Consider the following 26,232-nt stretch of genomic DNA (forward strand, 5'->3'; position numbering starts at 1 on the left):
GTGAAATTTGTCATGTCTTCCTCATCCCACTGGAGGTCACCCTGTAAGCGTTGCTGGTGGGGCTGCAGCTGCCAGCTGAAACTTTGCTCTTCCAGCTCTCCTGGAGGAAGCGGGGACCTGCTGCTCTGCGTTCTTCCCTCTCATGGCTGTAAATGTGCCCTGATCGTGGGGGAAGGTTTTCTTCTGCCTTCGCCTTTAATATCTAAGAAAGGTCAATGTTGCTTTTTTTTTTTTTCTGGGAAGCTTTTTGGTATTTGTTTTTTAAACCCTCTAGAACCGCACTGTTACAAATACTTGGCCCAAACTCCGCTGACTGAAGCAAAGGACGGAGCATCTTTTCTTGGGCGTTAGCCAAGGGCCCGGCCAGGTTCATTTAAATGCCTCGTCCTCCATCCCTCTCCTGGTGGTCTCCTCACGCTCTCGCTGTTGTCACCGGGGCCAAGGAGGTGCTCGGGGAAATGCCCGGGTGTCTGCTGCGCCGGTGCAGGTGAAACCGTGGACGGCGCAGAGTTAAGCCGATTTACTTCAGTGTTGTTTCCGGCTGCTGCTCCCTTACATCGAAGGAGGAGATTCCTTTTCTTGACTAATTAGCGGATTAGCAATAAACGCTAAAGGAACATGCTCGAGTGATCATACGGTTTCTGACGTTGCAACAAGCAACGTGTTTGTGTTTTGTTTACTGTTAAAAACACCCTTTTAGCAGAGGGCCAGACCCTCAAACAGCCTGTGTAATCCTCCCTCGTGGCGGTGGTGTGTTTAACACCCTCTCATCAAAGCTGCAAAGGATTTTTGGGTTTGTTTCGCTGTTTTAAAGTTACCCTCGGCTGACTGCAGCAGCACTCAGCAGTGGCGGAGCTTTCCTCCCCAGGGCCAGAGAGGGAGCAGCCTGTCGGGTCAGCCAGGAGAGGCCCCAGCTGGCTACGGACCTGCTTTTCATCCCTTCTTCACTCAGGGGTCTCCTTCCCCTGCCGTGACCTGGCCAGACAGGCCCCCCGTGCCCCGGGAGGTGGCAGCAGATCCCCCCCCCATGTTACTGCCGCGTGTCTGTGCCACCAGAAGGACACGCAGCCCAGCCGTGGCTTTTCAGAGCAGCTGAAGGTGCTGGGACCTGACCCCTGGGGGTCTCCCAGAGACCCCCCCCGGCTGTGGGGAGAGTCCTCTGTGTGCCCCGCTTTGGGGTGACGCCCTGCACCGGAGCATCCCTGGCTCTGGTCCCCTGTCGGGGCTGGTGGTCATGGCCTGGGGGACCGTGGCATGTCCCCACCCCAGGGCGGGCTGGCCCCTGCCTCAGTTTCCCCACGGCGCAGGACAGGGAGATGCCAGCCGTGCCTGTGAGGCCACCCGCTACCCACATCCCTGGGGCACAGGATGTCCCTAAATGACCTGTGTGTCCCCCCGACGGGCTGTGGTGGTGCCCGTGCCCACCCCTGCCTGCGCCCAGAGGGACAGCAGGACAGGCAGGACGGGACAGGAGGGACAGCAGGACAGCGGGGCGGGCGGTGCAGGCAGGGCTGTACCGGCGGCGGGGCCGGGGTCGGGCCGGCGGCGGCGGCGGCGGCACGGGCGGGGTCGGAGGGGGCGGGCCCTGAGCCGAGCGCTCGCCCAATGGCGCACGAGGGGCGGGGGGGCGGCCACCAATGGCGGGGGGCGGGGCGGTGGCAGAGCCCGACCCTCCCGCTCCCCCCCCCACCCCCCGCCCTTCTCCCGGTGCCGGCGGGAGGGCGCGGGCAGCGCGCGGGGCTGCGGCACACACCGGGCGGCCCTTGGCGGGACCGCGCCGGGCTCCGCACCCCGCACCGGCACCGGCACCGCCGACCCGCTCCGCACCCGCGCCGCGGCCCGCACACACCGCTCGGCCACGGGACCCCGCCACGGGACCGCGCTCCGCACCGGGCCACGGCCCCGGCAGCGCCGCCCGCCCGCCCGCTGGCCCGTGGGGTCCCCGCCGTTCCCGGGACGGAGAGGAGGCGGGTAGGTAACGCCGGGGGCCCGCGGCGGGAGGGCGGGTACGGCGGGACCTGTTGCTGCCCCGCTGCAGGCCGGGGGACTCCGCGGGTGTCCCGCTCCCCAGCGAGGCGGGGGATTAGAGACACTGGGGACCCCCGAAATCGGGGCTCTGCCCGACCCGGGTAAAAAGCACAGAGCGGGGGGGCGCTCCCCTCCCAGCCGCTCGCCCCGTTTCGGGGTGCGGGACCTCGCAGCGGGGTCCAGGCGGCAGGAAAGCCGGTGGAGAGGGGACAAGAAGGGGGGCCGGGGCCACCCGGGGCCACCCCGGGCAGGGAGGATTGGGCCGGGATGAGGCGATGGGTCTCCCACCTCCAGCTTGGTGTCCCTCGCAGGGGACGGGGCGGGGGCAGCCGGGGTGCGGGGCGCTGGAAAGATCCCCCCAAACAGCAGCTGACCTGGGAGCTGCTGCAGCCTCCAAACTCCCTTGGGTCCTGGGGTCGCTGCCTGCTGGCACCCCGACAGCCCATGCTGAGGCGCTCGGGCAGCCTGTCCCCTTGTGCCGGCGGTGACAGTGACTTTCTCCCTTCCAGGTGTAGGAGGGAGGAGAGGGGTCCCCGTGTCCCCACCGCCCTGCCGGAGGAGGGGAAGCCGAGGGAAAGCTCCGATTGATCCTTCCCAGCAGCGCGGTGAAGCGTGGGACACAGCTGCAAGTGGCCAAACTGTGACGGGACAATGACATCCTGCTGCCCGCCCAGCGCGAGCCCTGTCCCATCGCCAGCACTGCCGCCATCCCCTCTGTCCCCTGCCAATGCTGGCGGGTAGAGGCTGCTCACTTGATCACTGCGCTGGCATCCCAAGTGTGGGGCCAAGCTGCGTGTCCCGCTTTTTCCCGTGGGACAGTGGCGATGGGGGCTGCTCTCTCCACCGGAGCGGTTGTGGCAATTTCTTTTAACTGTGTCATCGCATTGCTCATCCTCATCCTCTTCCTTATCCTCTGCAAGGCCTGCAGGACCCCCTCATGCCCCAAGAAGAGCCCAGCTTCTGATGTGGACGAGGCAAGGAATGAAGAGAAGTACCTGCTGCAGCCCTGAGCTGCCTGGGGATGTGGGTACCTGGCTGTGCTGAAGGAGTCGTGCCAGCCTGGACGCCTGCGCTGGGACTGGGGTGCTGGACTGGGCAGGATGAGAGCAGGAGGGATGCTGAGCTGCTCGCCAGGGCTGTGATGCGGGGCACGGCCCTTCGCCTGCCTGGTTTTGGTGTGTGAAGTCCCTGCGGATGCCCACAGTGACCATGGTGATGGAGAGACAGCGTCTGGGGACATGCCATGCGGACAATCCTGCCTGTCCCAGTGGCCAGCGAGTGCAGCAGGAGCCCTGCCCTCGAGCGTATCCCGTGTTCGGGGACAGCCCCGGGCTCCTCCCTGGTGCCTGTGGCCCCGGCCGGTGGCCACTGTGTCGCAGACCTGAGCAGGGCTAGCCTGGAGCTCGGAGAGGGGAGGCAGCAGGGCTGGCACAGGCGCCTGTCCCCGAGCGGACTGGCTGCCCCATGGTGGGATGTGCCTGTGGGGGGACCTTAGCAGCCCTGGCCTCACCGGCAGAGTGGGTGTCTTGGGGATGGCGCTGGGGTGCCATGTGCCCCCAGCCTCAGGTTATTTGGCACCCGTCTGCCCCAGCAGCCAATTTAATGAGCCATGAGAGGGTCTGCATGGTCTGTCTGTCTGTCTGCAGTCTGTCTGTCAATCCCCTCCAGCATTAGCACCAACACTGCCAGGCAAACAGCCCTCCTCCTTGCTGGGCGCGTGTCCCTGCCTGCTCTCCTGCCTGCTCCTAGCCGAGGCCAGCTGGTGGGGTTTGACCTGCTCGCGGGCCACAGACATGCCCTCGCTGGTGTCCCCATCCCCGTTGAGAGCAGCCTGGGATGGCTTTTTTCTGGGGAGGTGGGAGACATGGGGAGCGATGAGAGTGCCTGGCCAAACAGCACTGAAGGGTCTTCTGGCCCCATCGCTCCCCGGGGACCAGAGTGGCTCCGCAGGGAGGGATGCTTGTGGTCTGGCTTGTCCCCAAGCCTGGCAGCTGCCTTCCCCCGCCCTGCCTGCAGGTGCTGTGGGTTTCAGAGGGCTCTGCCCTGCCCATCCTAGAGCCGAGCAATAGCCAAGGTCGCCGCTGGCACAGCCACTGCAATAAGGGGACGGAGGGGTGGGCTGTGCTGGGAGGGATGCTGGTCAGTGTCCCTGTGCGATTCCTCCCCATGTCAGGTGTAGCTAACGCATCCCTTTGCAGAGGTGTTTTTACTAGACTAATAAACTGATCGTAGGACCAAGGCGGCGTCTCCGAGCTCTGCCCAGCGCCTGGGAAATTTGGGGGAGGCTGTGTGTCCTGCCAGTCCCGCAGGGCTGAGGAGCAGCTGTCCCAGTCCTGGTGGCCAATGTTGCTGCAGGACTGTGGGCAGTTTGCTGGGTGACGGTGACAAGGAAGGGCTCATGTCTGCATCCATTTGTGGCATTTAAATGCTGGATGAGAAACCTAGCTGGGTATTTCATGCCTGCGGCATGTCTGCCCAGGCTGGGGGCATGGGTCTCTCAGCAGGGAGCATCACCCAGCCCCAGTGCTGGAGGCACTGGAGAGTTTCCAAGCTGTGGCCTTAAATTACAGGGATGCTCACAGGGGATGCAGGCCAGCTGAGCGGATGGAGAACACCTGCCACCACCCCTGCCTGGTGGAAGCGCCTCTGGTCCCCAGTCTCAGCAGCTGTGTGTAAGACTCCAGCGGTGACAGCCCGTTCCTGCTCATCAGCATGCGGCAAGGCCACCGCAGCTCCTACTGCCACCGCAGCCACGTAGCAGCTAATCCCTCTGCCGCAAAGCACCGGAGCGGTGGGAAGGCTCTGCAAACCCCAGTGCCTAACTGTTCCCGTGGCTGCCAGCTGGGTAGAGCCAGCCGAGACCTCCCATGCTAAGACCCCCAGGGAGAGGGGAGCTGTGAGCATCCCGAAGCTGGTGGCCGGCAGCTGCTGTGGTACTGTTCGCAGTGATGGCACATTCCTCTCTCACAGCAGTGGGGGGGCCAGGCGAGGTCCCCAGCCACCCTCTGCCTTAGGGTGCCACGCCAAAATCCAAGGGGCTGTGCATGGCTGACCCCACAAAGGGCTGTGGGGCTGCAACTCAGTGCTCAGTGTCCCCGGCCACCACTCATGGAGGGACTGGCTGCCATCGAGCCATGGCAGCCATCACCTGCCCTCCACAGGGCTCTCACCTGGTGCAAGCCCAGCCAAGGGGGGGAAGATTGGAGGGCTGTGTGGCTCGGCGGGACCGAGCACGGTGAGGTCTGCCTGACCCCAGGGATGACTGCACGCCGTGGCTCTCCCAGCACCTCCATTTATTTGCCTGGGCACAGAGGGGAAGCTGGCAGCACAGGGCCTGCCGCTTGCATGCCAAGCAGCCACCGATCAAAGCCGAGCTTGTTCGTCCAGCGGCGCCTGGCAGAGCCGTTGTTCCTCCCGCTCACTTCCCTCCGTTGCTCTCTGGCTCTCTCACCAGGTTAAGCAGCTTGTCCAGCTTTGCAGTTTCCACCTCGGGGCCCTTCTTAACCTCCTGGCCTTTCTTCGCCTGTGAAGAGAGCAAGCGGGGCAGAGCTGTGAGCAGGGATGACCATGGGGATGGGGAGGGGTCAGACACAGGGAGGGATGCTGGGCTGCGGTGTCCCAGCTTGCAGCCCTCACCGGGGGCTGATCCACAGGGGGATGCACCTGCCGGTCCCTGTATTTCAAGCCCAAGGCGCCATGAGATGTGTACAGGCCCCCATGGGCTGGGAAAGGGTGGTAAGGAAGGGTTTGGGTGGGGATGGGAGTGGATCTGTTGACCACAGTGACATGAAAACTCTTCTGCCTCTCTCCTCCCAGCCCTTTTCAGACCCATGGCACTGGACTGCCCAGCTTTCGCCGCCCCCTCCAGAACCTGGGATGGTGCCACAACTCCCAGAGTAGTCACAGTGACGCGGATGTCCAACTCTCCCCAAACTGGTCCCACCATAACCGTTGCATTCTGGTGCCCATGGGGAGAGGCAGCCACAGAAAAGGGGATTGGCCTTTTTTGCACCCAAATGTGTTTCCCCATGAGGGCAGGTGGGTGCTGACAGCCCTAACCTGGGGTGATGAGTCCCAGGTGGGCTGTTATCCTGTCACTGATGCTCTCTTGCCCCTGGGCACACCCCAGACTTCCTATGGCATGACCCTTCTCTGTGCCTCATTGCATGATGCTGTGCAAACCCTGACACATGCCGCAGCGTGGGCAGCATAGATGAGCCCTTCCCACAGCCCCTCCAGCACCCATCCCAACCTTCCCAGGATCTCCTCCCAGGTCCTGGAGCAAACGACCAGCATCTCGGGAGAAATATGTAGCATGAGGGAAACAAGCCTGCCCAGTTCAGTCCTCGCTTTCTTGGGAGCAGCAGGAGCTTCCAGTGCCACCCAATGCTTTGGGCAGAGTGAGTCTCCCCTGCTGCGGGCTCCAGCATCAGTGTGTTGCTCTCATTGGAGATCAGGGGCCTTGGGAAAGTGATAACTGGGTTTCAGCTCTCCAGATGCATATCATGGCACACACAGCCACAGCAGAGGAACTTTCCAACCTGCCTTCAGCCCACCAAGTGCTCCTGCAGCTGAACATCTGCCCCGCAAGGTTCCTCCAAAACAGCATCCACATCCCTTTGCTCTGTGCTGCCTTCCCTCACAGCCTTCCCCTTTGCCAGCCTGCCGGCTCTTGCCTTGCCTCTGGATTTGGGGAGGGGGTCCCTGCTTTGGGTCTGGGAAGCTCCTCTGTGCCCAGCGTGGCTCTGGGAAGCCCAGAAACAGATGCCAGGCAGGGATGAGCGGGAGGGCTGGTACCTGGTCTGAGAGGCAGGCTCAGGAGAGGTGACAGCAACTCCCCAACACAGTGGCACAGCAAGGGGGAACATCACCAACCGGGCTTGGAGGCAGCCCATGGAAAACTTCTGTGTTGGCTCCTCCTGGTATCCCTGAAGCATGGCCTCTGCATGGGGATGCTCTCGGGAGGCCAAGGGAGCAGTGCACACTGTCTGAGCGAGGAGGCCGCTCGCTTTCTTCTCTCCCCTCTTAGAAAAGATCAGTTCTCCTCCCGCTGAATCAGTTCCTCTAATGGCCCAGGGTGCAGCAATTACAAACAAATGACTTTCCTTCAGTGCTGGAAAGAAACGCCAGGGCACAATAAAAAGACAGTCGTATGTCTGTGGGGATCTCACTACCTTTCTTTAGCAAATGTGGGCATCACTGACAGTGATGACTGCTGGGAAAGAAGTCCCTGGGGATCCCCGGGCTGCTCCCTTGTCCTGGCCAGCACAACCCTGACAGACCAGAGCTTTTCTCAGCTGCTGGTGGGCACGGCTGGGGTGAAAGCAGCCCTGGGGAGGGGAACGGGGACATTTGGGAGCCCCTCTGCTCCTGAGAAGACAGCCCTGCTCCTCCACTGAGTGCTGTGACGAGCCAGGGTTGTTTCTATTTACCAAGTCCATTGACTGCATGCCGGGACAGTGCTGATTTGTATTAATGCCGCTAAGTTAGCAACGCCCTTTGTGGCTCTGGTCCGGGCACTGGGAGCGATGTTTGTACTAACAGCCCACGTCACAACCGAGCATCTCTGTGAGTGAGAGCGTTGGGATAAACACAGCTGCTCGGGGTATTTCAGGACTTAGCTATTTCTGCAGAAAAGCTGCTTTGCTGTCTGACGGTGTTCAAAACACTCCCTTTGGCACCCTGCGTCACACACAGCGCCACGCACAGGTCGTTTGGACAGGCTGAAGAGGCAACTGCTTTGCTCATCTGGGAAAAGAAGATGCTGAAGCCATCTCCCATTTGACCTACTTCCAGCCCCAGCCCTTCATTCTCCCCACTGGTAGGGCCAGGGAGGACCCCTGACTGCTGCCCTCCAGGTAGTAACGCCAGGTCCATAGGGACTATGTCTGAGGCTTGCTGAAGTCCCCAGCCACAGGCAAGGCTCAGCTCCCAGTCGCCGAGCTGTCCCTAAAACCTTGACTTTCACACTGGCTCGGTTCCTTTGGTGCTTATGAGCAAGCTGCAAAAAAGCCACATGCAAGCCTGTAATGAGCCGTAACCGAACCAGAGCCCTGATTTAACGCCACATAACCAGGCAAGCAGGATGACACAGGGAAGGAAAATTATAATGTCCTTTCCGGGGCACTGGAACAGAAAGTTTCCCTTTGTTCCTCCATCTGCTTTTCCTGGGGCAGCTGTGCATGTAAGCTGGACGGGCCGCTGCGGGCTGTCTGACAGCACCACCACGGCACCACAGCATCCGCTCGGATGCACTCAGCAGCTTCCTACAAATCCAGGGGCTTTGCCTGTGTCAGGCCTCTGAGGAGCAGCCGTTCTTGGAGCAGAGCTGTTGCAATTTCCCAGAGCGTGTATGATGCGGGGAAGCATCACCTCCACGAATGGCTGCTGAAGAGCTCTCCCTCCCAACGCATGCCATGGCCAGGTGTGGAAAGGGCACTCATGAGGCTCTGCCACCCGGCATGTAGCTGAGCCTGTTCTCCGCCTGCATCCCTGCTTACACCACATCCATGGGGTGCACCCGGAGCTGAGAGGGAGCCAGGGCAGAGCATCCCCCCCACAGAGCTGACAGATGCAGAGCTGAGCTTACATGGGAGGTCTGTCCCTGAGGAGTTCATCAAATGGGTACTCGAGCCGCTCACAGCAGCGTTTGCATTGATTTTATCATTAACAGCTCCCAGCAGGAGAGCAAAATGCTCTTGGCTTAAATGGTGATGAGGGATGTGTCAGGAAAGCCCATGGCGGGGGCAGAAAAGGTGCTGTGTGGGGATGGACTCTGCCCCACTGACAGCATGGCCCCAGGGAGGTGAGATGAGGAGGAAACCTGCTACATATCCCCACGCTACTTCGTTCACGGCCAAGTCCCCACCGCCCTCACCCTCCCTTTACTTTACATCTGGGCTCCGCTTTGGCTCTCCAGACAGGGTAACTAAGGCATGGGCCTCCTGGACTTATCGGCAGCGTGGGCACAACTGCTGCAAGGACCTTGATGGTCCTCTCAGCCCCAAAGGTGAGTACCGACACTGGAAGTAAAGCAGGAGGTGGAAGATGACTGAGGTGGAGCCCCAGGAGCGAGGGCAGGACGAGGGCAAGGAGAAGGATGAGGAAAGGATGAACATGAGGATGACGATGAAGACTGTATGTTTGAAGACCCCCGATCCACCGCCCTTGCAGCCCCAGCCCTAGCCATCCCCATGCTGGCACATACTAAACTCTACATCCAGGATATGGGAGTCATTTAAACTGGATTCCCTGCGTTTTGGCTGATGCCTTCATTCCCTAGCTGAACAGTAAATCGCTGAGTTAATAAAATTCTCCCATAAAAGCCATGATGCTGGCACTTTTCAGCATCCTTTTTTTTCCCCCTATTGGTGGAATAATCATAAAACATCTGCTGTAAGGTTTCGATTAAATGAAGCAAAACATGTTTATGTTTTAAAGTATCAAGTAAGTCAATTATGCTGTCACGAACACAGACTGAAAAGTCCCCGTAACTTCCCCGGCAGCAGAGGGACTCTTCCCCCTGCTGAGTCTGGGCAAGGGGCACAGGCCAGGCTCTGTCCGGCTGCCATCATCACACTGATAGTCCCAGTCTCTGCCATTCCTGGCAGCATGGGATTTCTGGGCTCAGCTGTGCTGGGACAGGATCTGGCCACTTTACAACGCAGCCTGGTGACCTAGGACACCAGCTTCCCGTGCAAAAGGGATTTAAGTTTTTACAGACTGATAGTGCTTAGAGACGTCACAGAATCATAGAATGATAGGGGTTGGAAGGATCTGGAGATCCAACCCCCGTGCCAGAGCAGGGTCACCCAGAGCAGGGTGCACAGGAACACATCCAGGCGGGTTTTGAATGTCTCCAGAGTTGGAGACTCCACCACCTCTCTGGGCAGCCTGTGCCAGGGCTCTGCCACCCTCAAAGTAGAGATACGGTGCTTAGGGATATGGCTTAGTGATGTTTTTTTGTCAGAGTTAGATTGATGGTTGGACTAGATGATCTGAAACGTCCCTTCCAATCTAGCCAATTCTATGATTCTGTGATTCTATGATTTTGAAAGGGGTGAGAAGCTCCAAGGAGTCACAAAGGGGGCTGCCCAAAACTCCCATCCTTACTATCCTCAGTAGAAAGGGGCACACAACCTGCCAGGACTTTAGAGGTATGTTGCTTCTGGAGAAGACTTTTTCTTGTTCCTTCTACCCTCCTCAGTGGTAGGTCAAGGTGACACCTCCAGGGTAAGGGCTCCTCCATTAGCAAGATGCCTGCGACAGGTCTGGAAAATTCAATGAATGAAAACAAAGACGAGACTTCCCTGGAGCATTTCTGTTGGGAAGACCAAGGAAACCCAAACTCCTTCACGAACACAGCAAAATTTTCCTCACTAGCTCCCTGGGCCACCAACCAAACATGCATCAGTGGGGGTGTGATATAACCTGCCGCCCTGAAGCCTTCCCCATCCTACCCTGTCACGATCTTATTGCAACCCACTGCTGTTATATAGCAGGTGAAGCCGGAGTTACGCTGAGCTGGAACCGATGTCTGTGCCAGGACCACTTTTGGGCTCTCAAGAAACCCATTTACATACAGCAGCAACGCGCTTATCAACCATGGAGAGCCTCGAGTCACACTCACAGCCTGATTTGACAGCGTTGCTCCTGGCCTGCGGAAGGATTAGTTGACAGACCAGAGATAAGGATTTAGGCTTATTTTGCTACTGTTTGGAAATAAATGACGCAGGAAATGTTCTGCTTGCAGGGAATGAAACTGGCAGAAAAGCCCAAGGGACGGCTAGGTTGTTCAGGCATCAGCAACTACACAGGATCATTGGCCTCAAAGATGCTCTTCTCTCCATCTTCAGCTAAAACCTGTGCTGTTCAGGGTAAGCACCTCTCCTTGCTCCAGGTCACATATTTGACTCAGAGATCTCTGCTAGCTTCTGCACTGGACCATGACAAGGCACAGCAGGGGAGACTGGTCTCATGGCACCAGGTGACCTGCCTGTGCTTTCTGGAAGTCCCCAGTGAAGCCATTGGAACCAGCAAAGACACAGCGCTGGGACCAGTCTGTGGCTCAGCAGCAACATCTACCAGTAAAGATGCAGGAGCGAAGGTCAGCGATGTCTGACAGGCAGGAGGTGCAAACAAGATTGGATCAGACCTGGAAGGGGCTGGGACTATCACTGGGAATAAACGAGAGGAACTGGGTGACATTCTGGGGATGTGGGCAGGGGTCACCTGTAACTAAATGGTGGGTACCTGCCTGCAGCATGCCACAGGGCTCGCTGGCTTACAAACACCCATGGGAGAGGGGAGAGATCGTTTGATGGAATGAACGGGCTCTGCAGCAGCAGAGACCTAATAGCAAGGTCAAACCCTCAACCACGGCCATAAGGGAGGACAGCCGTCACCACAACTCCGTGTCTGCTCTGCCGGAGGCCAGCTGGGACCCCGCAGGCTTGCTCACCCTCCTTACACTGTTCTCTGGCCAAGAAAAAGACATGCACACAGGAGCAGCCAAACCCTTCCCCATGGGTTTCGGCAGCCTCTGGCAAATCCATGGAGGAGCCTGGCTTTCGCTTTTGTGCTGATTGGTGCCACGGTATGACCTCTACTGACACTCAGCAAGGATCTCAGGAAATAGTAAGCAGTGAGCCTCCAAAGCACGTTGTGGCAAGTTGTGCTAACAGGATTTAATGAAGCATCGACAGACAGCCCTCTGAAAGCACTTGCTAGCTGGTCTGACCCAGCTGTGTACCTGGGCTGAGCACGGGAAGCTGCCAAACTGCATGGCCCATCTTACAGTGAGCGCAGTGCGGAGCATGGCCTCGCCAGTCCCAGGCATGGGGGAGGATGAGGAGGGTGCTGGTGGGCACCGTGGGGTGCAGGAGGGGCAAGACCAGGCTCACCTAAAGGCCAAGAAAGGCTTAGCATCGGGCTCTTCTGCTTGAGCTGCTGACAAAGCAACTTGGCTTCCAGCTATGCTGAATGTACCCTGTTCTTGCTAACTCCAGAGCCACAAGCCATGTCTCCTACACACCACTAATTTAGGCACCTAAATATAGCCATAAGAAGACCACATTTAGCAGCTGTGTATGAAAACTTCAGTGAGCAAGGGAGAGCTGAGCACAGACAGGGCCCACAGCTCCTGCGAAACAGGCATTACAATGACTCGTTAACTCCATCTGCAGAAACCCACCAAAACTGTTGAAAACAGTCGGTCTTCTGCCTTTTCCATGCCTGAAGCTTATGGGTTCAAAGCAGGGTTGTGGTCATATTCCTCAGTTCACGTATCACCAAAAGAAATATCTTTAAAGTGAAGGATAAATTTTAAAGTTATCCAGAGACATTATGGTCTGAAACAGGCCAAATGAGCAAATACCCTTAACTCCACCCTGAACTGATGCTGTGATTAGGAAGCATCAGCAACACGCTCTCTGCTCCTTCAGGGGGGTCACACTGGGTTTTGCCACCCATGGGGACAATTTAGCTGCACTCTAACTGTGAGGAGTGTGTGTGTGTGTGTGTGTGTGTGTGTGTGAGCTGGAGAACAGCTTTGCCTTTGGGCATCATTACCCTCAGTCACTGAGACAAGCCAACAGCAGCCGCCTGGAACAGAGCAGCCTGACGAGACGATAAACTCCTCACAAGGTGCATGGAAAAGGTTTTCAGTCACATCCGTTCACAGATTTCGTGCTGAGCACTGAGAAAAATCATGGCGTGCTTGGTGTGTAAGACAATTACCCTCCTCTGACCTACAGAGGCTTTGTAAAAGGGCTGTAGTGGAGTAAAACACCCAACAGCTTTTGCCTCCAGCCCAGGGGATCCCAGTGCTGCAAACCACCATTGGGATAAGGACAAAGGGATGGGATGTCCTTTCCTTCTCCTCCCTGAGGCACAGGCAGTGCATCCCCCACCGCCCTCAAACCCTGGATCCAGCCCTGCTGGGTTCAGACTTTCTGCAATGCTGTCAGGCTCTTCTGGATGGGATGGATTACCTTAATTATCTCTTAGCACCGCTCAGTGGGAAGCCCTGTTACCCAAAGCCTGCCCATGTGCCGCGCGTTATCATGGCATCAGCTGGAAAGGCTGTTGAGGGCATTAATGCCTAATGTTTTAGCTGTGGGATCTCTCAGAATCAAGCGGTGGGGACAAAGGAAGAGAGAAGCTGGTTTTAGTTGAGATTGTCCACACAAACCACTAGACAGGAGATACCTTAGCTTCTAGCTCAACTGCAAATATTGCTGCAATTCCAGTGAAACACAGACACCAAACCTCAGTGCAACCTAAAAAATCCTAAAGACGTCCAGGCTTCCCTAGCTCTTGTGCCTACCATGAGAAGCAACATCTGCAGCACCTCTTTCCTTGGGCTGGCAGCCCTGCAGCGAGAGACTCGGGCAGACACAGCACCCATGGCCACGTACATCAAACCCATCCAAAGGGGCAAAATCAAGGAGATGTCCTGTGGTGCACAAGGACACCAGCAGTCTTAAGCTGCAGTCTTTGATGCCATCTGGCAGGTAGCACCACCAGCCACCCAGCAACATTTCTTTATCGCTCAGCATCTCTTATTTTTCTTACTTCAGCTTTACTTTAGCGTTTTTGAATGACAGCTCAGTAAGCTGTTACAGATTAGAGTTTAATAAAAGCAACAAAACACGGATGCGAATATGCAGCTCCTGCAATACTTTGGTACTGCTGTTATCTCACAGAGCATAGGATCTCATGAGAGATCGTTTGCAGTTGTACAAACCGTATATTTTAAGAAGTCGGAATTTTTTCCAATACCTTTCTCTGGCCACCACTGTTAAAATGTATGTATCCCCTGCAATCACCTTTAAAACTATCTTAAGAAAGTCCAGCTGCTGTTTCTCTCTTAACACTGCACCTTAAAGCTTTTGTCATGCCAGTTTTTTAATATAACTAACTCACAAAAATATTTGCATAGGAAGTATATTGTTGTTTGCTACTAACATGAGAGTGTTTGAATATACTTCACTCCGGATAAATACAAGTACACTGGAAACTGAGTTTTGCTATAAATAGAAGTGAAAATAAATGTCTTCACTTGCAGATGTCCCATATTTAATAACGTTAAATGCTAATGGCTTGAAAGAAATATTACTACTGATACTGTTCTGCTTACTGAAAGAGCTCATTCTGCAATTTAATGTCAGGCCACAATGCTCTCCCCCTCTCTCCTGCTGTCCATGACTGCACTTGAACTCAGGGAGGCTCCAGAAATAGCACTACATATTTCAGCTGTGCAAACAATTGTGTCGTCTCGACAACACATTCTCATGTGTAGGTTTCATTTAAATCACAGCCTCACCTGGAGCAGGGCTAAGGGGGGTTAGTCCACTAGTCCGCCCTGCTCCACAGTAGGAGCGGCTACTTTTAAATTGCTTCTGACAGATGCTTGTCCAGCACTTGACCCAGTCCTTGGGGCACCCAGCACAACGTGCCCCAAGCGGTAGGTTGTCACGGTCTGCTCCCATCACCTGCATGGCCATTTCTTTTGAAAACCCTCAGGAACGGTGCTGCCCACCCATATCCTGATGATGGCTGCCAGTACATTCCTCTCACACCATTGAAATCCTTTGCCTAAGACTTTTGCTGCCATCTTATAACCTCAGAGCACTGCCCTCCTTACCCTGCCAGCCCAGGATCTCTTTTGGGAGTGCACATCTCTCTGAATCTCCCTGCTTCCAGCCTCCCAGCTGGCCACATTGTCCTTGCTGCTCTCCTGCTCCTCACGTCCTTCAAGCCCAGTACCCCAAATTGGAGCTGAGGCCTTAGCACTGCTAAGCAGCATGGCAGGACCAGCTCACGTGTCTTGCTCACCCCTCTCTTGCCCATCCTCCCCAGTACAACACCTCTGCTACGGCAGGGCACTGCTGGCACGTGAGATCCTTTGCCGTCCACCTCCTCAGTCGATTATTCCCATCTCCTTTCCCTCTCCTCCTATTTTGCCTCCATCCTCACCGAAGTGCATCCTGTTTACTTCAGACCGTGTCTCTCATTTGCCACAAATTAAATGACTTGCACAGCTTCTCTCCACCTGCTGCACAGGAAATGTCAGGCAAACGATAAATGCCACACAAACACTCCCAGGCCTGGAAACCAGATACACTATTAGTCTGAACTATGTGGTACGTCACGCTAAATCGCATCAGCTATGACTGAGTTACACTGCAGCATGCAAATCAGGGCTTAAAAGGGGTCATTGAGAAGCTGGACGGAGGACACGCACGGGAAACCCTGCAGCTAGAGATGCTGCTCTTCCCCAGGATCCTACTCTGTTACAGCAGCTGAGAAATCCCTTCCTGCCCCAGAGATGGACAAGGCTCAGCTGTAACCCACCGCGATGCCCCTTTGCCCTGGGACCTCCTGGTTAGCAGCTTTGCTTGCATCAATCATCTCCTGAAGACAGGCTTGGCACAGGCTGCTTGGTGGAGGATGCTTGTCGCTGCCTGTTGGGGCATCTCTCTGAGCCCACACAGCCCGCAGTGATGCCGGGGTTGTGTTACACACTCTCTGTTCATGTTCACGGTGACCCAGCGGCACTGGACTGCCGATAAGGGTCTGAGTAAGAGCTGTACAGAGCAGAGGATTTATCCTGGCCCGACAGCAAATGCAGGGTGCAAGGCCTGCATACCATCCAGAAGCAGACAGGATAAAACAAGACAGGAGACAGCCCATGATGTGCTGGGAGGCAGCTCAGGCAGTACTCCCATGGGGTACAGGCACCTGTGCAGCACCTTGCTTCCTTCTGGGAGACGCTTCCAATGCTGAGCAGATCTGCCCTGACCTGATCAACAACTGCTCCGCAGGAAGCAACCCAGGGAAGACCTGAATATCGGCTCCCTGGCATGCAGTTGATGGGGCTGGTGATGGGGCTGGAGTTGGGGTTGCTCCTGTCCCACCATCAGACCCAAATTCCACATGCACCAGTGACCCGTCCCCATCCACGTCTCGTTCTGGCCCTGCCACCCAGGAGCATGGGATCTTCTGGGTCCTATTCGCAGAAAAAGGTGAGGTGCACTCTGACTGAGAAGCAGATCTAGAGCCTGTGTTTGGGTAAGCTGTCCAGGCGGGAGGCAGTCATTTTAATGACAATCCAGTCTTAAGATGCTGATCTGGCTCCAGCCCAAGTCTTTGTACTAAGCTCCTTGACATCCTGTTTAGAAAAGCATTACTAAAATCTAATTGCTTCATGCATATATTGCTGTTTTAATTATAACAGAAGCCGAAGAGAGATGTGAGCAGTAATCAATCCCTCTGATGCTAATACATATCTGACATAACTGACCATGGGAAAAGACAATCCAACATCACCTATGGCAACCAGAGGGATATATTCCTAGTGACAGTCCGTGCTGCCAAGAGCACAGTCACAGTGTGACCAGGGGTGGCCTCCCTAAACTGCTCTTTGCTTTGAGTCGCTAACCGGGATGCTGCACCTGAATTAATTTTACATGTTTGCTGCTGTGCCTCTGTTGTACCAAAATGTAATTACTTCAGTGCCACAGACCAGTTAAACCCATCTGCTCAGCTGGCTGCTGAAACTAATGGAGCTTCTTTGCAACAGAGTATTGCAAAATAAAGGCAAGCTGCGAAGAAAACAATGTAGAAGTCATTATGGTCCTAAAGGTAAGCACTTCCCAAGGTAACCTCTCCATCGCTCAGCAAGTCCCACCAGTATCAAAGATGGAACAATGTTAACCAGCAGCTGACAGCTTCAGCAAGACAGTGGCCAAGCTGGCAGAAGCAACTATCTGACAATTAATTGCAGATTTAGGACTACAGGGAAGCTGTTAGCAGAGGGTAACTGAAGCTGATGCACGTACCTAACACTAAGTGGACAGATCTGCTACATTTAGAGAACAACAGTGGCACAAAGCCTGTCACCTTACTGAGGTTGAAAGCCTCAACACAACAGGAAAAATGGCCTGATCCTCACCCCACTCTTTGTGTTGCTGGAGATGGGACAGAGGGACATGGCTGGGGCAATGCTGCCAGGCAAACAGCCGGCATTTGCCCTGGAAGGCCCTTGGAGGAGGTATCTTCTTGGTAGAAATGGCAGAGATCTTGCCATACCTGCATATCAGTTCTGGCTGCAGATGACCCCACCATGGTGAGATCATCATCTCAGGAGGGGGAACTTCTTCCCAGGCTCTCCTGTTTCCGTTCTGATCTGAGCCCATGCATGGATCCTCCTGATATCATCCTGGTGTGAGGAGCTCCCTGAAACCCAGAGGTGGTGTCAGGCTGCAGGTCTGGGACAAAGTAATAGACTGAACAAGAACATGGTGATGTTTTGAGAGTCCTCAAGATGATACCTAAAATTGTTCTTCTCCACCAGCATGGAGGAGATGCCTAAACTGGCCTAAAGGAATGGCAGAAGCAATTGCTTTGTAGAAATAATGTTGCCTCACCCTCTTCTATCCCACCGCTTCTCCTGCAAAACAGTTAACCAGGTGGATCCTGTGTGTAAAGTGCTGTGAGATGCAGACACTAGAAATGCCAAGACATGGTGCATTCTCCAGGCACCTTGCTGATCATGCTCTTCTCCCTCACTGCGGGGGAGTGCTCCGCATCCTTTGAGAGCTGGGTGAAATGCAGCCCAGCAGGGGGTGAGCCCATTGCGCTGCTCCATGCCTGGCACTGCGCAAGTGCCTCAGCATCAAGAGTAATCCTGAAAAGAGATATTTGCACAGCTGGCAACCAAGCAGAAAACAAAAGAAAGACAGAAAGGGGCCACTTGTGCTCAGAAAATTAAATCCAAATTTAATTCCAGTAATTGTACTTTCATTAACACCCTATTTGCCATAAAGATGCATAAAATCCCTAAGTGAGAGCTGCAATTGCTCTGAAGGTGAGAAGAAGGTAACTGGGGAAATAGTGCCAGCCTCTCCGTAGCCCGTAAAATCCTTAAGGAGCCTGGATCATTGTGAATGGTTATCGTTCGTAATTTAACTTCCCCAGCAACCATCTGTAAATGAGCCAGAAATCCTGCGAAAGCAGCAGAGAACCTGTAACAGAGCTGATTTATTCCAGCAACCCCTGATTTAACCATAGACAAATGCAATGTTTCCTATATGACCATCTGTGATTTGGATGCTATTGTGGTGAACACAAGATGAGGCAAATTCTCACCTCACTCCCCACTGGAATCATACCATGTTTCAGGCACGGGGTATCTGAGTCCTTGGACTACAGGAACTTGGCCTGGACTCTGCAATGAAGCAGGATCAAGCACAGAGGAGACCAGCCCTGGCAGATGTTTTTGGTACTTTGTGAAGGTCTTCACTGAATTGACCTCCTTGATTTCAGTCTCTCTCTCCAATGTTTCGAGGTCATATGGAAATGTGGTGCAATGTCTGCCAAAGTCCTTGTGACCCTCCAAGCCACCAAGGCCCCTCAAGACTTTATAAGAGGAGAGGGTACAGCAAAGGGCTACAAAGATGATTAGGGGACTAGAACATCTTTCTTATGAGGAAAGGCTGAGGGATTTGGCTCTTTTTAATCTGGAGAAGAGAAGACTGAGGGGGGATCTTATCAATGCTTATAAATACTTAAAGGGTGGGTGTCAGGAGGATGGGGCCAGTCTTTTTTCAGTGGTGCCCAGAGACAGGACAAGAGTAACGGGCACAAACTTGAACATAGGAAGTTCCATCTAAACATGAGAAAGAACTTCTTTACTTTGATGGTGGCTGCTCAGAGAGGTGGTGAGTGTCCATCTCTGCAGAGATTCAAAACCCACCTGGATGCATTCCACCTGCTCTAGGTGACCCTGCTCTGGCAGGGGGTTGGACTAGATGATCTCCAGAGGTCCCTTCCAACCCCTATCATTCTCTGATTCTGTGATGAATGGACTCTTTGCCACATCATCCAAGGAATGAACAGGAAATTTGAAATGCCAGTGAGGACACCAACCAACCCCCGAGAATAATTCTGCACGATGCTCTAAGATATCATCCTGGTTATCCCACTGATAACTGCTTTTTTGGGGTGATTTTTCATCCTGTCACTCTTCCCACTTCTGGCGTAACCTTTGCAGTCTCTTGGCTTAGCTCAGTCATGCACTTCTCATGTGGATTGGCATCAAAAGTCTGAAGAAAGGCAAGTGTACAACCACAGGAGTGGATTCCTTCAGGAGAGACAGGTAAAGCCAAGGATGGCTACAGAGGCTGAGGATGAGAACCACACTCAACACCTGTGTAATGCTATGGCATAAGAGTACCTGCCGGTCTAGTAAGAAGCCTAACTGCTTGATATTTGCTGTCTTACAATAGATAGAGTTTGCGCAGATTTTCTCCAGAAGGCTGCAACACAGACAGGCAGCTCCAAGCCAGAATGTGCTAATTAAGAAATACTAGGTGAGTGTTAATGAAAGAAGCTTTGGGAGGTGGGAGGAAGCGAAGAGGGTAAACCCTTCTCACCTCCTGTTCTCAGTGTTATGTGGTGCCAAATCCTCAGGCACTGGAAAAAAAGGAAAGGAGCTTTCTAGGGAGGAAAGAAATAAGATAAGGAGATGACAGCTGTGCTGGCTCAGTTCTTCTGTTCTCTGCCCCCGACAATGAAAAACAGTCTGTAAAAAGTCTTCATTTCCAGTTAATGGACAGGAGGGTTCCAGTTTCACCTACGGAAAGGGAAGCAGAAGGCAGTCTGAGCGCCGAACTGGGATGTTAATAAACCAGACTGTGTCCAGCAGAGCCTATGACTGAGATGGCTGGGAGCTGGATGACTTGCACTGGGGAAACTCTAAGGGAGTTGGGCTTGTTCAGCGTGGAGAAGAGCTGGTTTGTGTGACCTAGCAGGAACCTGCTAGCAATAAAGAGGAGGATATGAAGAATACAGAGCCAGGGTCTTTACAGGGGCATGCAGCAGGAGAATGAGTCACAACAGCCATAAAATGAAGCAGGGAAGCCTCCAATATGACATAAGGCAATAATGTGATGTGATAGTCAGCCACTGGAATAGGGCTCTGGAGAGGTTGTGAGACCTCCAGCCTTGGAGGTTTTCAAGATGAGCCTAAGTCCTGAGTGACCTTGTCTGATCTCAGGGATGACCCTACTTTGAGCTGGAGGTTGGACTAAAACCTCCCAACATTCCTTCCAACCTGAACGTGCCTGTGGCTCTGTGATCACAGGATGCTCTTCACCACCAAGTGTAAACTGAAGGATGTTTTGCATTTTGAGTTTTGCAGCTCTACCCTACTTTGTTGTTGTACTTCTATTGCAGACAGTGTTTCTAAGCAAATATTCTCTTAAATATATATATCACACAGTGTCAGGACTGGTGCAGAGCAATCCAGCCCTCAACAGGGCAACTCCCGGTCCCTGGGGAATACTGGCACACTGTAAGAGGGAACAAGCTTCTCAGCACCCTCCTCCCAGGGTATCCAAAGGTCGAGGAAGCTGTACAGACCAGTCTGAATTGTTGGTACTAGAGGGGTAAAGAGAGGAAGAACGTCTTCCAGTGAAAAATGACAACCAGGAAGCACTAGAGAAAACCCATGGAGAGTGGGATCCTGAGGCAGACAGTTGGAGGACCAGGGAGGAAGCTGGACTAAGTCCCCAAGAGCTGGCACCACGGGGATCAGAAAATGAGGGTTGTTTCCTCGTGCTTACTGTCAAGTGAGGACATAAGAGGGGAGCTTATATGACCAAAAGCATGTGGGGCAAGCACATCTTTTCCCACTAGGCTTATTTCAATGGCAGAAAAGGGCTAACATTGATTTAATGTTGACCTGTGCTTGCTGTTATTGTAACTCCTTGCTGTGTCTGAGTGCTTACAGTTTGATTGTTTAACACATGAGCGAATAAATAAGCCAGAATCAAGAGAACTGAAGAGTTTGTGAATCTGTAAATCTCTTCATATACAGCTACCTGGCCTGTTCCAAGCTGTGATTACCTCTTTATAAAAGCTGTGAACCTCTCTCTATAATGCCGCCCATCAATCCCAGATCATTTCAAAATCAAAAGCAGAAGTAGGTTTAACAGTTTGTAGGCCCAGAAGGAACTGTTATCATTCACACAGACTCAGTCCATAAACTCATCACACCAAAGACTCCTCTTGGAGCTAAAGCATGTCTTTCAGTAAAAGACAAGGAGTTTTGACCTGAAGGAGTTCGATGGATGCAGACAAGCTAGTGCCACACTAAATATGTGTGCTCTACCCATTATATCTCTTCTTGCTAATCTAAAGAGGCTTCCATCATTGCAAATCCCTTCCTATGCCGGTGCTTTTAGGCTGAGACCAAGTTATCAATTTATTTGTGAGGCCCTAGAAAGCTCCTTAAAGTTACGTTTCCCAGACCTCAGATTAACCCTCTTGCTCTTTCTAGACTTAGTTTGCAATTTTTTTATCAATCATTCAATCAATCAATCACCTCCACTGAAGTGTCAACCCTGGGTGTATGCGCTGCAGCTGGCGATGGATTTGCTAATGCCGCTCCCAAACATGGGGCTCTGGTTTCACTCTTGCTCTGAATTACCCCAGTGAGACAGCCAGACTACACGTTTGGCTCAGTGTTTCAGTGTCGCACTGGGAGTTCGTGCTTTCCTTTACAACCTTCAAGTCTCTTTCAGCATCTCCAGTTCCAGGGTGCAGCCCTGGAGCTGCGAGGGTGGTTTGCGTGGGATTTACATCCACCCCATGCCACCTTGCTTCTGGTTGTGCTCTGATGGGAATTGCTAAAACAACACTGTGGCACTGAGTCGTCTGCGTTGGCCTCTGAGACCATCTTGCTGCCAGCACTATTTACTAAGCAGCAACGCCCACATCTGACATTGACAGCACTATCAACAGGAGCTGCATCACAAAAATACCCTGCTGAACCCTGCCAGACTCATCTCTATCAGGCAGAGACCCCTGCCTACAGTTACCTTTAAAGATCTGCTGGCCCCAGCTCCCTTTAGCTGAATCCATACAGGTTTCGTGTAGTGGTTTTTCTTTTAAATTGTGTATTTATTATTAGTAGAAAGTCCAGGTTGAACCATTCTTTTAGGCTATAAATAATATCTTGCAACAGGTTTATCACAGGCCTGAGACAAACAGCATTTGCCAAGCAAGGTTGAAAGCCCAAGGAGTAGTAGGTGCATAGGAAGTGTGGTGATGTTTTAGAGGTCTCGAGTTGATCAACTAGCAATTCTTTCTGAAGCAGGGAAAACAGCTCAATTGCAATGCTTAAATTTCCTCTAATTCCCTCAACCACAGCACATAATGTGTGGCACCTCTGTAGCACCTTTCAGCCCAGTCCGACCAAGCGTTTTACTAACTTGGGGCTTACTCACTCGCAGGGACAAGGTACAGACAGTGGTTTCACCGCAGCCTGCAGAAAGCAAAAACTGTCACTGTGAAGCACTGTGAACCATGGGGACACGGGCTGTACCTTCCCCAGAGAACCCCTGCTAGCGACTCCAAGCTGGGTAAGGGGCAAGGACAGAGAGGAGGGGAGAAGCCAATTCTTGGGAAGCTGCTGAGCCTGTGACCACAACTGTTACAACTATTTCAGAGATAAGGGAACTGAGGGCTGGAGCTTTCTCTGCTAAGCCCTCTCTCTTCCTTTGTAGGTAGGCAACAGTGGTGTCCCATTTTCTTGTTGCTTTTCTGAGTTAAATCTCAGACTAAACTTGACTCAAAACGAAGATCTGACTGATTGCAGAAGACTTTGCCTACAGCACCAGCCTCTGAAAAATCATGCCTGGCAGCACATCCCTGGCCATGAGCAGGGTACAAACACCCTGACAAGACAAATTCCCCTACACAGGCAAGAGGGAGGTGACTTAGGGTTTCCCCTGCTGCTGCACAAGGGATGACAGATCTCTCTGCAAGTCTGTGTCCCCTACAGCCACCCCAGGATTTCCATCCTTAGGAATTGCCTGTGCTACCTGGCCTGTGCTACCCTGGGCTCTCCCCACTGTGGGAGCAGAACTCAGAACCACGCTTTAGACTGGGAAACCCCATGAGGCTGGGGTGAGTGAGACGGCACCTCCGCAGCCCTGGCTTTGGCCTCACGGCAGTAGATGAGCAGAGGTTTCTCAGGCTGGGCTTCCCATTCCTTCTGCAGCCTGAGTTTCCCAGCCCCCAGGCTGCAGGAACCATTTGGGCTGCACTGTTTTCATAGCACCGCTTTTCTTCTTGAACAAGCAGTTGTAATTGAAACCCAGTCCATCAGCATTTTGCTCCGCTCTGTTACAAACTCTAATCGTGCAGCAAAGCCTGGTGCTTTCTTTTTAATGACATGAAAGACAATAAATTATTAATTTCCTGCACTCCCACTGGATGTCCTTTGGTTGCCCAGGCCAGATAAAATGAAAGACTTTGAGTTCCTTTTCCTGGCTTACCCATTTTCTTCAGTGCAGCTCAAAGTAGGAGGCCTAATCCTGGGGAGGGATGAACCTCCTCCAGTCTCACAGCTGCATTTGCAAAAGCAGTTTCTGGTCATTCTGGTTTTGGTGCCTGACTTTTGACAGCAAGTCAATATCACCGTCAGAAAGTCAGAGGAGGTAAACAAGTAGGAAAGCACAGACCAAGCAGTGCTCACATCCATCTGCGCTGCTGGGAAGGCACCTTTCCCCTTTCCTGCAATCCCCAGTCCTTAAAACATCACAGCTGATACCAGCAACCAAGTGGGGAGACGTCTGCTCTGGCTGGGCAAGGCTTGGGTTAGCGTGTACCCAGACAGCACAGGCTGGCAGGGAGACGCAATGCCTTTTATTAGCTCAACTAATATATATCTGGAGAATTAAAAGACAAGCTTTAGCGCACATGCATTTCTCTTTTCTTCCCAGACATATTTGTTCGCCCAATAAAGGGTGTTTTCCATGCCCATATGCTTTACGCTGCTTATGGTGTTTGAGACCGTCCTGGCTACCACAGCCACAGCCCCTCAGGGAGGCAGCTATCTTCTTCGCATTGGCTCGACCTAACGGCTTCATTCTCAAGCATTTATCTTGGGGAATATCAAAGGATGATGGGGATCAGAAAGCTGAAAAAGGTAAATGCAGTAACTATCCTAAAAAAAAAAACCAACAGAGAGAATCACAGACCCTTCACTTTAACCTCACTTTTCGGAAAACGACTGGAAGAAGCCAATAACCTGTAAGTGCCTGTGAGGAGATGCATCACAGCTAACACGGATTTGTACCAAAGAAGTCATGCTGAACTAATCTGATTTCTTTTTGCAACAAGATAATAGACCTTGTGGATGGGCAAGTCACAAATGTCATTAATCTTGACCTAAGGAAGACTTTGCCATTGCCTACCTTGATATTCTGATCATCAAGTGAGGCAAAAGATCTACATAAACTGGGTAAAAGCTAGTAAGACCCAGCTGAATAGCTGTATGCAGAGCTGTCAGCACACAGAGATGAGTTGTATGCAACACACTGAGCTCCACGGTCTGGAGGGGATCTGGTCAGCATTTCCGTTAGTGCACGGACACTGGGACAGATGGGAAGGCTGCAGGTGTCCAGGAAGGCAGGACTGGAATTTGAAATTACTTTGCTGGACCGGAGATGCGACCTGGAAAACCTGTATGCGATTTAACAGGAACAAATGCAAGATATTGTGTGTGAGCAGGGACAATTCCCTGCACAAATACAGGACGGTGGGGAGGAAGTGTTCTGCCATCAGGGCTGGGGTTAGAGGGATAATCACCTGGATTGGACCTGGCACTCCTGTGATGCTGTGAAACTCAGTTGTGCCACAGCAGAGAAATGTGAGCATCATGGCCAGGCACGTGAGGATCCCTCTGCGCCGGGGTGGGCAGTGGTAGAGCTGCACCCATAGGACACCATGCAGCAAGGGCACAGCTCATGGGACCTGGTCTAGGGGATGATGAAAAGAGGATTTCAGCCCAACAGGCTGGAGGAGGGAAACACAACCACTGCCCAGGCAGGACAGGTCTCTGCACTAACCAGGATGCCGTGGTGGGTAAGGACCTCAGACATCCCCCTGGACTGGGAGCAGTGGGATCACAGGCAGCTCCCTGGTGGGACGTGGGAGTAGGGGAGAGCAGGGGATGTTTGACCTGAGACGGCCTCACATGGTTGATGTCTGGTATCCCATCTCACAGAAACAGTCGGTGAATTGGAGCGTAACAGCTTCCCTCCAGGAGAACCTTGGAGTTGCTTTGATTGCGGCCGTCACTGCATCTCTCACAGCCGGAGGGACTGTAAGGCAGCCCCTCTTCTCCTCTGCTTCGCAGGGCTCTTCTCTTCCTTTTCTCCACGGAATAAAAATAATCCTTTTGCGTCAGTTCCATCACCGTGAGCAGCAAGACATTTTATTAATAGGTGATTCCTTCCCTACCCTCATTTAAACAATTCTCCATTGAGCCGATCAAATTAATTTGAGCAAGGGCTGTTCATTTGGCCTGCCTGCCAGTGCAGGTGTCTCCCTTTCATTTCTTTCGGAGGAGGCTGGTAGGCAGCAGGAGCACGAGCCGGGGAGAGGCTTGGGAAGGGCTGGGAGCAGCACGATGGTTTTGATCGGGGCGTGCAGGGGCATGGAAGTCTGTAGATCGGCGCATGCAGCATCAGAACACGCAGGTGAAGTCTGCAAGCGAAGGGCTTTTTACAGCAACACATTCGGGATGTGTTTTACAATGGCACAGACGCACTCTCCCAGGCAGGGAGCTGCCCTCTCTGTCTCCACTGGCAGCCTCAGCCCTTTCCAACCCAGGTCGGCTGTTTGGGGAAGGCTGTGTCAGGCTCTGGCAGTGGCTCAAGAGGAGTTACAGGGATGTGCCAAATCTCAAGCTGTTCCTCTGGCCCTCATAGCCGCATGTCTTCCTACTCCATGTCATGCCAAATTTCCTGCCTTTGTCACTGCAGCAAATACCACCGGGCTCTGCAATGAGGGACACTGTCCCAGAGTTCCCAGATGATGACCAGGGACAAGTTATGTAATATCACAAGCAAGGAAAAGCTGAAGAGCTTGAAGAAAAGTAAAAGCCCACCTTCTCCAAGCTCTGGGGCATTGACGGGTTCAGTGAGGCAATGCAAAACAACGACTAGGATGGGCCTTGCAAATCAAGACCTGCTGAGTGAGTCCTCAGGTGCCCAGGTGTAGGAACATATCTGAGAGAAAATGGCCATGTGAGCCAGCCTCCCTACTAAGAGAGATTAGATTAAGGGCAAAACAGGTGGTAGAAGATGGAATTAGTACATGGGAAAAACGGGAACTGAGAAGGTAGAA

At 53.3% G+C, this 26,232-nt stretch overlaps 2 protein-coding genes across 2 annotated transcripts in view; one reads left to right on the forward strand and one right to left on the reverse strand.

Moving 5' to 3' along the window:
• Positions 1-1,697: 1,697 nt before the first annotated feature.
• ENHO (energy homeostasis associated) lies at positions 1,698-4,267 on the forward strand. The gene is made up of 2 exons (XM_063320829.1): positions 1,698-1,971; positions 2,538-4,267. The coding sequence occupies exon 2, from the start codon at positions 2,853-2,855 to the stop codon at positions 3,036-3,038; it is 186 nt and encodes a 61-aa protein (XP_063176899.1). The 5' UTR covers positions 1,698-1,971; positions 2,538-2,852; the 3' UTR covers positions 3,039-4,267.
• Positions 4,268-4,417: 150 nt separating this feature from the next.
• Positions 4,418-26,232, reverse strand: part of DNAI1 (dynein axonemal intermediate chain 1) — a 161,732-nt gene continuing 139,917 nt past the window's right edge. Inside the window, exon 21 of the mRNA XM_063320830.1 lies at positions 4,418-5,551. Coding sequence (XP_063176900.1) covers positions 5,447-5,551 — 105 coding nt within the window. The 3' untranslated portion in view covers positions 4,418-5,446. The remainder of the gene's footprint in view (positions 5,552-26,232) is intronic.

Source organism: Chroicocephalus ridibundus, chromosome Z (genome assembly GCF_963924245.1).
Source record: "Chroicocephalus ridibundus chromosome Z, bChrRid1.1, whole genome shotgun sequence".
Taxonomy (NCBI): Eukaryota; Metazoa; Chordata; class Aves; order Charadriiformes; family Laridae; genus Chroicocephalus; species Chroicocephalus ridibundus.

Bases quoted from the DNA above. Each gene is read 5' to 3' on its own strand.
- ENHO (XM_063320829.1), top strand. From the start codon at position 2,853: ATGGGGGCTGCTCTCTCCACCGGAGCGGTTGTGGCAATTTCTTTTAAC.